This window comes from Mizuhopecten yessoensis, unplaced genomic scaffold (assembly GCF_002113885.1).
Source record: "Mizuhopecten yessoensis strain PY_sf001 unplaced genomic scaffold, ASM211388v2 scaffold3799, whole genome shotgun sequence".
NCBI lineage: Eukaryota > Metazoa > Mollusca > Bivalvia > Pectinida > Pectinidae > Mizuhopecten > Mizuhopecten yessoensis.
The window spans coordinates 704,314-717,333 of NW_018405225.1; the positions used below are offsets into that span (position 1 = coordinate 704,314).

Consider the following 13,020-nt stretch of genomic DNA (forward strand, 5'->3'; position numbering starts at 1 on the left):
ATCATACCATGATGTTGTAACCAGGATTTCAGAGTTCTGTTACAAGTCTTGGTGTATTATTGGAGCTAAAGTTTGGTATAGCTGACTCATGTGTGATAGAATTCTATGGTTGGCAAATGCTTTTAATCATTTCAGAGTTTCCGTAAATTGGCTGAGGACTGATAAGTTTAAGAGACGGGCGGTGTGTGAATGTGTTACTTCTGGTTAGTTTGATGGCCGCCCCTGCCTAAAACTGTCCAGACATTTAAAGATGGTTGGGCGTCTTCCCTAAAGAATCTATGGACATGGTTTTTATATAATTTTTATGGTTTTTATATAATTTGTATATGTTTTATATAACTCATAATTGTATAAAAGTATTTTAAGTCTGAATAAAGGGTTTTCAGAAGTTCTGCAAAACTTTGAATGGAAATCATGACAAGTTCAAGGTCACTGTGATCTAGATCAGAATTGTAATTTTGACCTCTGGTATGATCTTTTACCCTAAGAACACAGCTGATATGGGAGTATCATGTATTCAGTGATATAGGGTTAGCATTGTCCAGTTTGAAAGCTGCCTGGTCTTATCAGTTTCTCAGTCAGGGAGGGGAAAGCCAGAATTAAAATTGATGATTCTACAAGGGAGAAAAGATAATTCAGTTGAAGGGGATGCTAATTGAAGGGGGAATATATGTATGAAGAGAAAGGGATAACAGGCATGCATGGAGGGAGAGAAGATATGAACAGACATGGAAGAATAAGAGAGGAACACTTATGGAAAGATAGAAAGTGAGGGCCACATTTTGTGAGAGGGAAGGCAAGAAATATACTTTAAAATGTAGAGAAAACTTGGGACACTTATGTGGGAAGGAAAGGGGCGTGGTACGTAGCCATGGGCAAGGGAGTAGAGAGGTGGCAGTTACCTTCAAATGAGTGCTCAGTACTGCTCACAGGTCTGGGGGAATAAAGGGTGAGGGTATGTATGTACTCATACTGGAAGAGAACGGGAGGTCAACAAAGAGAAAGTGATAAAACAGGCAAGTGTAAGCTGATCAAATAACCTAATTAGAAACAGATAAATGGTTCTGATGGAATCAGAGATCTCCTGATTTCAAGTCTAGCATAGAAAACAGAACATTCGGCTTTCTGTTTTTTGTGTGAATGGCCATACATTGCTTTTGCTGTCAGTCACACTACAGAAGATGCTACTTAGAAAGTTGTAATTTTGTGAGTGTGCTAGAGACTATTGTAACAATATTTTAAAAAATTCAATTGACTTGATTGGTGTTTTTTTTATCTAAAATCTATAATAAAGGCAGTGAGTGTTTGGTAAGCTTAAAAGAAGTTAAAATATGTAAACATTGAAATAACATTAACTCAAAAGATATCAAGGCGGAGTCACAACAGGTAAGAGGTGTTAAAAGTTTTATATCCATTCTCTAGCAGATGAATAACCTGTATTTTAAAATATAATTCTTTTTAGAAACATTTATATATAATGATACATTTTAGCATTTTAAAATATTTCAAACAAAATATTTTTGTATTTAATTTAGTAAATAGAAACTAACAATGCTTTGGAGAGTGGGTTTTGTGTGTGAATTATTATCAACACATATAACATTAAAGAAAACCTTTGAAACATCACTGTAATATTGCTTTAAATGTATCTGATTTGAATGAATATAACCATAATTGAAACCTTCTGGGTAACTTTCCCCTAGGGTTATTTTGACTGTAGCTATCCCTGTATTGTACGCACATGTACACACCTAGATAGAAGATGATAGATGTGTAGATAAATCATCATCACATGGATGTTTGTATGCTATACTGGTCTGTTATTACCACACAACAGTGATTAAATTACTCTTTCTCTCTCTTTCCTTGTCTCAGGTTCGCTTAGCTTTCACTTATGTACCCATCAACGTCGACTTTTCGGCACTTTCGTACATAGTTCTAGTATTCCTGTATATCATATTTTCACTTTCATATTTTTTTATCTTTCACTTTCTTAGTAGAAAGAATGTTCATGTAATTACAGTGAATTCTCATTCATGTTAGCAGACTAATGAACAACTTCAGAGGGATTGGGTGTGTTATTCGTTAAAATGTTTTTCGTCTGAGGTGATTACGTGTACCTATAAAAACCTTGAGGTGCAAAGAACTGCCAAAATATGAGCTGTTTTCGAGTGGGTAGGAACATTTTGTGCAAATCTTCAGCATTTTCTGTTCTGTCTAGAAGTGTGTGATCAGTAGCGGACTGCTCACTTCAGTGACAATTCTGTTGTTGTCATAGTTTAAGCTCAACGGAAGTTTGCAATTTTGTGTGGTGAATATCTTTTCCTGTAAGAATCCTAACAGATGGGATAATGATTTCAAGAACATTGTGCCTGGATGTTGAAAATTGTGCTTATACTATGCTTTTAAGTCTGAGGAAACATTTTAAAATGATGTATTTATGACTTTCGTGCTGTGAGAGACAATTAACTAAGATAATATTGTCAAATGGTGTAAGAGCTAAAACGACACTTTCGGAAGTTCATTTTAATGAAAAGACACATAGCTCTCGATCAACTTGATTGAAAAATAATTTGGAAACCTAAGCGTGAACTTTCTGTACCTGAAGGCCTAGTTGAAAGATATCTGTCAATCTTGTGCACTTACCCATCTTCCCTTTAGAGCATAAACTGAAAATATATACATGAAGAATATTCTAAAGAGCCTGTCATCTACTAAAAGTGGAAAAACAATCAGCAATTTTCCTTCCTTGGTGACTTCAACAGTTGAAAGCTGTAATATTTTACTGAAAGCTTTTTGTCAAACGAGACACAATCATTTGTCAGACTGTAGACTTGTGTAATTCATTTGGTTTCAAACCAATTTCCGAAATCTTGATGTTTTTCAAATTGCTGTCACTTTATTAAGTTACCATTGCCAACATTTTGGAACAGTTCATTGACTTCTATCCTCGCCGACAGTATATATCAAATATTCTCAGATGCTTTCCAAATTATTTTTTAAATGTAGTTTGATCTTCAACACAGAAACTGGAAATCTCATATTCTTAAATGTTTTCATGGAATTCTGTAGAAATGATGGAGGAAGACAGTTTGGTAAATTGATGATGTCGTCTGCTGATGAAATACATATCTGACTTAAATATGTTGTGAAGTCAAAGAATTGAACAAATTAATATTTAAGAACCAACTTTTGTGGTGTATCAGACTTTTTTCTGCTGAATTTGGAGTACAAATATCTGAATGTTTTTTTTACATTTCCGTTGATCAAAAATTTGCGTCGTGTTTTAACTTGTAGCTTCTGTGTTCCAACATTCTGCCATTGGACAAAAAGACGAAGATCATATTGGCAGGATGTTTCACGGTTTTCTCCTCATCCTTACAGTTATGTGATTTTGATAGACAACGGCTTTGCAACAGATAACTGCACCTCACGCTATCAGCACCTGTGGGGGGGCTCCCATGACTGTTGGAGGTCAACAAAGGTCATTGTGTCTACTGCAGACATAATTTGAAAAAGATCTGTCTGTGTACACCAAAGATAACAAGACTGATAAGTTTTCATGGTGGAGAGTTCCAAACCTCAGAGCAGAACTGTGAGGGATAGTTATGTTCTTTTGAGTGTAAATGATAGCAGACTTAATCGCGGATATATCTCAAAATATAGTTGTAATATGGAGGCTATCTGGTGAAGATCCATGTCGTCATTTGGAAAAAAAAGTAATTTATGATGCACCTATCATGTACCAGGAAAACATGTACTGTTTATCTGTGTGTGTGTTATAGTTTAAGTCTTATCACGTCCAGGGGAGATAATTTGGATTAACGTTTGTTTTGTGTTGACATATGATAGTGCTGTAAAATTATTCTTCCTGGAGTTACCAAAAAAACACTTCAAACATTTATGGGGTTAAAGTTTTACAGTAACAATGTATTTACATTATTGATGGAAAAAAAGAAAAAACTTTTCACAAATCTTTTGACCAAAGTGAACACATCTATATCAACATCAGCCAAACAATGTATTGCAATAACTACAGTCGCTACGGATCGTCCGACAGTCACATTCAATTCGACGATTATGGACCACATCCTCAACTCAGAAGATCTGAATCTAATCAGAGCAAGAAAAAGAAATCAAAATCAAAGGTTTGTTAAAACTCTCAAAGTGTAAGAACTGAATGCTATTAACCAGTGATCTATAATTCAACGTGTTAAACATTAATACTATTTTGTTCTGTTTTGTTATATTTTGTTATATTGTTGTTGTAATTGATTGTTTGGTGTATCAGGAGCATTTATGTTGAAAGATGATATTATGGCAACTAATCTCTAGCTGGTATTTTCTCATAAATGTGTAATATAACGAAATCTAGATTCAAGTTTTAAACTGCTTTCCTGTCCTGTTATTTCAAGGAGAATTGTACTCTAATCATTTTCAACTCTTCTGACATCCCAATTAAGTGAACAATTTCAGATACCTTTATTGTTTATTAAAACATGTTTCATATATATATACAATGTACTTTATAGATATACAGTATATATACAGTGTATTTTATAGATATACAGTATATATATATACAGTGTACTTTATAGATATATACAGTGTACTTTATAGATATACAGTATATAGATATACAGTGTACTTTTAATGTCATTGGGTGTCCATGGCCAGAGCTCACATCACTGGCCAGATCTACTTTGGGCTGACTGGATATTCTGATAATTTGTACCTATCTGAATTGGACCAAAACTGCTCAATGAATTATTTACTTCTATTTGATATTTTTTGCTTAAACAGTTTTGATAAGTAAAATTGACACATGTCAAATGAAAGTGATTTTCTGTATGCAACAATACGAAGTTTTGATTTTGTGAGGTGTTTATCTATAATCTTTTCAATATCAGTTGTTGAAGTAAAAAACAAGTATAGGATTTTCCTATATCTTTTGAAATTACAGGTTCGCTAACAATGCACTTCAAAAGCAACAAAGTTATTAAAATATTTAACTTACAGATTGTAATATATGTACAATGTATAGACTTTGTCAGGCCATATTACAAGTTCGTAGTTGGTTAGAACTGATCTAATGCTAATGTTGATGGTTCTGCTTCTTTTAAAATACACATACACTATCTGAAAAATCAAGTCTAATCATATTCTTGATTCAAAGGACTCCGCTGGGGGTGCCAATTTGGACCAACTTGTGGCATCCTCGATATCCAGGAGTTACGCTCACTTTCACTCTCTACACCCCTGGAATATGTCATAGCAAAGTAGACGGGCTCAGTGTGCACCACCTTGTGGACGAGACAAGAAGACTAGTTCGATCCTTAATTGATATACATCAAAAGAATCTCGCGGTCACGTAACGGTACAATTTACAGGCTTTAAAGTTGGGCATCTCTCCTTTGTAATCTTCAAAGGACAGGTATCAGCCTAGCGATTGGTCAGGTTTTTTTACCTAAGACCAATCAAACAGCTATCTCCGTGCCATTAATTTTGCTATGACATTTTCCAGGGGTGTAGAGAGCGAAAGTGAGCGAAGCTCCTGGATATCAAGGATAACCCTGTGGTGGCTTAATCACTGATAATATATACCTTGGGGTTATGGCATCATGATAAAGATACAGACACAGATATTTTATTAGAGTCTCACCTTCTGCATACATTTTTACAATGATACAATAAAATATATATAAAACATATGACGAAAGCCACTCTAAAAGAGTTACGAGATACTAAAAATAGTATATTTGAAATGAAATTAAGGTCAGCTTGGAGACCATTCCAAGATATGAAGGGGTAAGGTGGGGGACCAAAATCACAAATGAAACTTATCGGTGATAGCCACCAGAAGGCCCAAATTTGCATTCCTCCTTTTTATATCAACAGTTATTTCTTAGAATGCCGGACTCATTATCAATAATGAAAATGAAAATTATATAGTGTGTTTGCACTGTATGAGATGTTTACATCATTAGGACTTCAACATGAGAAACAATGTCTTCTATTGAATTGTTTTCCTACAAGTGAAATTAATATGTCCATCTGTGGTAATTTCATCAGTAATATATTTTGTGTGGTCCTAACATATTGGATAAAACACATTCTATTTAATCTGAATATCATTTGACAAAAGAAGGTGATTTTCCTGAAAATGTTATGTTTCATATGCATTACAGAGGGCAAAACAAAGGGGATCCTATTTATAACGGTTGTGTCTTACATAGACAACACAAAACAGAATGATCTTACTCAGTAATGTGTGTTTCACAACGAGGCACAATACAGGTACATCCTGTTTGTCTCAAACAGACAACATGACATAATTTATAGCTTGATTGTACTGCAATTTGTCTCATACAGAAAGCATGATGAAGTGATTCTTTTGAAATGTGGTGCATTCAAAAATATGGCTCGATAAAGAATGTTAAAGAAAGACAAAAACAGGACAGCTTGAGTTATAGTGCTGTCTCACAGAAATGTCATATCACAAACACAGGGCAGCTGGCGTTAAAGTGCTGTCTCATATAAATGTCATATCACAAACGCAGGACAGCTGGAGTTAAAGTGCTGTCTCCCAGAAATGTCATATCACGAACACAGGACAGCTGGCGTTAAAGTGCAGTCTCAATGAAATGTCATCACAAACGCAGGACAGCTGGAGTTAAAGTGCTGTCTGAATGAAATGTCATGTCACACACACAGGACAGCTGGGGTTAAAGTGCTGTCTTAATGAAATGTCATGTCACACACACAGGACAGCTGGGGTTAAAGTGCTGTCTGAATGAAATGTCATGTCTCAAACACAGGACAGCTAGAGTTATAGTGCTGTCTCAATGAAATGTCATGTCACAAACACAGGACAGCTGGGGTTAAAGTGCTGTCTGAATGAAATGTCATGTCACAAACACAGGACAGCTGGAGTTATAGTGCTGTCTCACAGAAATGTCATGACAAACACAGGACAGCTGGAGCTATAGTGCTGTCTCACAGAAATGTCATCACAAACACAGGACAGCTCGAGTTATAGTGCTGTCTCACAGAAATGACATCACAAACACAGGACAGCTGGAGTTATAGTGCTGTCTCACAGAAATGACATCACAAACACAGGACAGCTGGAGTTATAGTGCTGTCTTACAGAAATGTAATCACAAACACAGGACAGCTGGCGTTATAGTGCTGTCTCACAGAAATGTCATCACAAACACAGGACAGCTAGAGTTAAAGTGCTATCTCAATGAAATGTCATGTCACAAACACAGGGTAGCTGGAGTTAAAGTGCTGTCTCAATGAAATGTCATGTCACAAACACAGGACAGCTGGCGTTATAGTGCTGTCTCAATGAAATGTCATGTTACAGATAAAATCATAATAACAACCTATGTATTTATGATACATATCATGAACTTCTTAATAAATTCTTACTAAAGCATTGGTCACATATAAAGAGCTGGTAAAGGGACAAAACAACAACACCCAACTGTACATCTGAGATCCTTAATTTGGCAAAATTTATTAAGTAATTCTCTGAAAGTCATGAGGTATCAACAATAACAAAAAGGAAATATGTTTTCCCTCATTGGTGGTTTAGACAGCCAAGAAACAGTCTGTCATGTTTCAGCAGACTAGGGGTGGAAGGTAAAAAGCAAGCTGGTATCAACCGCTGAATCTGATAATGTCAGATTCCATGCTACCAGTCTGTGGGCATATGTAATTGCCAGCTTTTACTATTTTTATAAGATACTAATTGGGAGGGTTCATGTTGGCGTGGAGCATCCTCTTGTTACAACTTACACAGAAATCCAAGCCCTACAAATAAACATTAGACTTACTCAAAACGCCAGAAAAGTTACCTGCCAGTTTTTACCCTGGTGTTGCCATGGCAATGCTGCTATTTCTCAATGTATTAAACAGATTTATTTACAGGTGTTCAACACATTAACAGAACTTAGCAACAGAGAAACCTTGTAGGAAAAGAAAACCTAAGTTTACACTTTCATAACATCACAGAATCGTATTACCTGAAACGATCAGGTAATGAAAGTGTTAAAAATAGAAAGTTGAAATGTTTTAACTGTCATTTCAAATTTTCATTTGGTATATTTTTTCTCAGAGTTTCGAAAACAGCTATTCTAGATAACATATTTGAAATTACAATTTGGAATGGTGCCAGCTTTCTTGAAAGGTATGGAAAGTATTTCATAGGCTTCAGCATATATCCAAGGCAGCCATTTTGTTTGATACAGGAGGCGAGGGCACTGGCTCATGGGAAATTCCATTAGATAACTTTGCCCATTGAGGAGGTAAGTTGTGGGTGGGTTTGTAGCTCTATAGACTCAAAGGTACACTGCCCATGAACATTCTCTGAATGTTTTTGTAATCTTTGATATGTCTGCAGTTTGATTTTTGATCTGCTGGTGCAAACATATTGATATGTCTTAACTGGAAAGTGAATGGTAAGTTAATGTTATGTAATGTATTGTCTGCCCTGCTGGTAAAACCACCACAGGTTTGTGTATGGTAAGTTAATGTTATGTAATGTATTGTCTGCCCTGCTGGTAAAACCACCACAGGTTTGTGTATGGTAAGTTAATGTTATGTAATGTATTGTCTGCCCTGCTGGTAAAACCACCACAGGTTTGTGTATGGTAAGTTAATGTTATGTAATGTATTGTCTGCCCTGCTGGTAAAACAACCACAGGTTTGTGTATGGCAACATTCATGTTAAGTTTAGAGCAAATGATACAATATTTTCTGCAGGAAGACACTCAGTCTCCAAAACTCTGACCACAGAGAAAAGGTGCGTATGATTGTGTCTGCTGAAAGTCAGTTACTGGTTTGTTGCAACACATTGGACGTATAATGACATATTCTAATGTATGATAACTGCTAAAACTGTCTTTGAATTCTCCATTAATATTGTGTTTTATAATGCAGTTGAACCTGCTCTAGAGAACTGCCCTTGTTAATCAAGAGCGATATCGAGATCACCTGTGTTTAAGAGACCATGCACTTGTAAAGTCCCCATTGTATTTATCATTTACCCCTATATATTAAAACTTGACTTGCCCAGTCTATGATTTGGTCAGGTTAAAATGTGACTTTAGGGGTGAATGGGTTAAAACGAGAGCATCTACAAGAAGAATACACTTTACAAACTTCCTGTGGGTGGTCTCTGAATACAGGTGTAGCATTTAGATTATTTCTCTGAGGATGTACATGTATATGCTATATTTTAGCCTGAAAAATGTGTAAGATATATGCCCCACAAATTAACTGTCCTTCTGAAATAGATTTAGTAGCAAATATTGACAATGCACAGTATTGCGACAAACATATACTCGATAAACTTATACTCCATGAACAAAGCTGAGAAGTTTGACCCTGAGAAATATATAAGTGCTGTACAGTGATGTGATTTTTTTTAAAATATTTATTTGGCCTTAAGATCTGGTTTTATCAAAAGTCTTCAGAATACATACTGCTCTTACTTTTAAGTTAAGCAAGATTGGTGCAGTTCTAGGAAATTGCGTAAGACCAGGTGAAGAAATGGGAATTTCATTATCTGTTGAAAGTCAGAAAACAAATGCATGTTAGGTACTGTTTTCAGGATAAATGAATCCAAATTAAATCAGTAAGATAACAACTAGTGTCTGCAGGAAAGGCAATGTTTGTTCTGCTAAAACAGATTCTGTGTTTGATGCAGTATCGCTGTAGATCATTAAGCAACTACCGTATTTACCATAATAAGCGTCCCTCCCCTTATTAAAGCACCCTCCCCGTTTTTCATCACTTATTGAATGATATAAGCCCCCTGTTTTCCAAAAGACTGTTGTCAAATATTTTAGAAAGAAAAAAGAGAACAATTTAGGAATTCTGTCTGGGAATGTGGCCGACAGTTATGTTGCCTTTACACCAACTACCTAAAATGTTTCCTTATCTTAATAAGCAACCCTTCTGCCAAATTTCATGTGCCCTGGATGCTTATTACAGCAAATATGGTACTGTTGTATTACCAAATAAAGAATTTTATTTAACTGAACACTGCTGTATATAGAAACATCTGTAGTTGCAAATCAAACAGGTTCACAGGTTTATTAAATCAGATTCAATTTACAAACATATAGTCTTTTGGACTGTTTAATGTCTAGAATCTGCATGTACTGATGGATTTTATGTGCAGTATGTGTCCTGTTTAGACAGGTTAACACTTAAATTAAAAGTGTACATAATCTTTATGATAATATATATTAAGCTCTTTAGATTGTCCAGTGTCCAAGTAATTCATTGATTTTCTATATAACCTCTCACTTCAGCTGGGAAAACAGTGACTCGGGATTAACTTGAAATATATTTACTCTATCCTGCAAAACTGTACAACTGAGTAGCTGCATTTCTGGGAAGAAAACATGGGAAAGACAGTGTTATTCTTCCTGGGCCTTGTCATCTTAGCTCATTTTGTATATCACTTTTATTGTAATGCTGTTTGTTTCTTTTGCCACATTGTCTTAAACTTATTATTTTGATGTTTTTTGTATTTGTTTCTTTTCAGAGTCAGGCTATGCGAATTGTCCGAACAATTGGTCAGGCTTTCGAGGTTTGTCACAAGCTTACAATCCACCATGCTGCCCAAAACAATGATCCAGAACGTAGCAGCCATTTCTCAGAAGATTTAGAAGCAGGAGACTCAAAGCTAGGTAAATCTTCAATCTTGTAGATTGTATACTGTGACAACGGGGCTCTGACAATGGAGCTTGTCTATTCATCAGTATTTTGTAAAAAGTAATTTTGATTCAATATGATTAAAGTCAGTGCTGAACAGACAATACATTGGTTTGGTCTCATTATAAAGGTAGGTACTGGTAAAACAGACAATACATTGGTTTGGTCTCATTATAAAGGTAGGTACTGATAAAACAGACAGTACATTGGTTTGGTCTCATTATAAAGTTAGGTACTGGTAAAACAGACAATACATTGGTTTGGTCTCATTATAAAGGTAGGTACTGGTAAAACAGACAATACATTGGTTTGGTCTTATTATAAAGTTAGGTACTGGTAACACAGACAGTACATTGGTTTGGTATCATTATAAAGGTAGGTACTGGTAAAACAGACAATACATTAGTAACACTTTACCATGTTTTGTTGTGATTAAAAAGACATTGGTTTAGGCCTTATATACTGCTTAGATGTGTTTAAACATATTAGACATGAAATTAGCCTTGTTAAAGTGTAATGGTTGTAGTGATTAAACAGACAGTTAAAGACATTAGTTTGGACATATTATTCATGATAATTAATTGTGATGGGTGTATTTCCTTGTATTTCCTGAACAAAAAATCATTAACAATTCTGCACACATCATTAAACAAAAGGTATGATAAACAGTAGGGTCTCTATAATCCAGCCACCTCCGTTTCCAGTAGATAATCCAGCCACCGTCATTCCCAGTAGATAATCCAGTGACCTCCATTTCCAGTAGATAATCCAGCCACCGTCATTCCCAATAGATAATCCAGTGACCTCCATTTCCAGTAGATAATCCATCCACCTTCATTCCCAGTAGATAATCCAGTAACCTCCATTTCCAGTAGATAATCCGCCACCTCCATTCCGAATAGATTTTCCAGTAACCTTCATTTCCAGATGATAATCCAGTAACCTTCATTTCCAGAAGATAATCCAGTAACCTTCACTCCAAATAGATAATCCAGTGACCTCCATAATCCGCCACCTCCATTCCGAATAGATTTTCCAGTAACCTTCATTTCCAGATGATAATCCAGTAACCTTCATTTCCAGAAGATAATCCAGTAACCTTCATTTCCAGAAGATAATCCAGTAACCTTCATTCCAAATAGATAATCCAGTGACCTCCATAATCCGCCACCTCCATTCCGAATAGATTTTCCAGTAACCTTCATTTCCAGATGATAATCCAGTAACCTTCATTTCCAGGAGATAATCCAGTAACCTCCATTTCCAGTAGATAATCCAGCAACCGTCATTCCCAATAGATAATCCAGTGCCCTCCATTTCCAATAGATAATCCAGTGCCCTCCATTCCCAGTAGATAATCCAGTAACCTTCATTTCCAGAAGATAATCCAGTAACCTTCACTCCAAATAGATAATCCAGTGACCTCCATAATCCGCCACCTCCATTCCGAATAGATTTTCCAGTAACCTTCATTTCCAGATGATAATCCAGTAACCTTCATTTCCAGGAGATAATCCAGTAACCTCCATTTCCAGTAGACAATCCGCCACCTCCATTCCGAATAGATTTTCCAGTAACCTTCATTTCCAGATGATAATCCAGTAACCTTCATTTCCAGGAGATAATCCAGTAACCTCCATTTCCAGTAGATAATCCGCCACCTCCATTCCCAGTAGATAATCCAGTGACCTCCATTCCCAGTAGATAGTCCAGCCACCTAAGTTACCAGTATATAATCCAGCCACCTTCATTCCCAATAGATAATCCAGTGACCTCCATTTCCAATAGATAATCCAGTGACCTCCATTCCCAGTAGATAATCCAGCCATATTCGTTCCCAGTAGATATTGTCAAACTTCATTTCCAGTAGATAATCTAGCCGCCTTTCTTCCAAGTATATAATCCAGCTACTATTATTCTCAGTAACTAATCCAGCCACTGTCATTCCCAGTAACTAATCCAGCCACCTTCATTCCCAGTAACTAATCCAGCCACCTTCATTCCCAGTAACTAATCCAGCCACCTTCATTCCCAGTAACTAATCCAGCCACCTTCATTCCCAGTAACTAATCCAGCCACCTTCATTCCCAGTAACTAATCCAGCCACCTTCATTCCCAGTAACTAATCCAGCCACCTTCATTCCCAGTAACTAATCCAGCCACCTTCATTCCCAGTAACTAATCCAGCCACCTTCATTCCCAGTAGATAATCCAGTGACCTTTATTTCCAGTAGATAATCCAGCCACCATCATTCCCAGTAGATAATTCAGTGATCTACATTCCCA

At 36.1% G+C, this 13,020-nt stretch overlaps 1 protein-coding gene across 2 annotated transcripts in view; it reads left to right on the plus strand.

Annotated features, from left to right (window-relative positions):
- Nucleotides 1-13,020, plus strand: part of LOC110448032 (carboxyl-terminal PDZ ligand of neuronal nitric oxide synthase protein-like) — a 113,802-nt gene that overhangs the window by 84,618 nt on the left and 16,164 nt on the right. Inside the window, exons 1-2 of one of the 2 annotated variants that reach the window (XM_021494066.1) lie at nucleotides 3,899-4,148; nucleotides 10,565-10,709. In XM_021494066.1, coding sequence (XP_021349741.1) covers nucleotides 4,020-4,148; nucleotides 10,565-10,709 — 274 coding nt within the window. In that variant the 5' untranslated portion in view covers nucleotides 3,899-4,019. Of the gene's footprint in view, nucleotides 1-3,898; nucleotides 4,149-10,564; nucleotides 10,710-13,020 lie in introns of those variants that run through there. The other variant, XM_021494065.1, reaches the window with a different exon arrangement.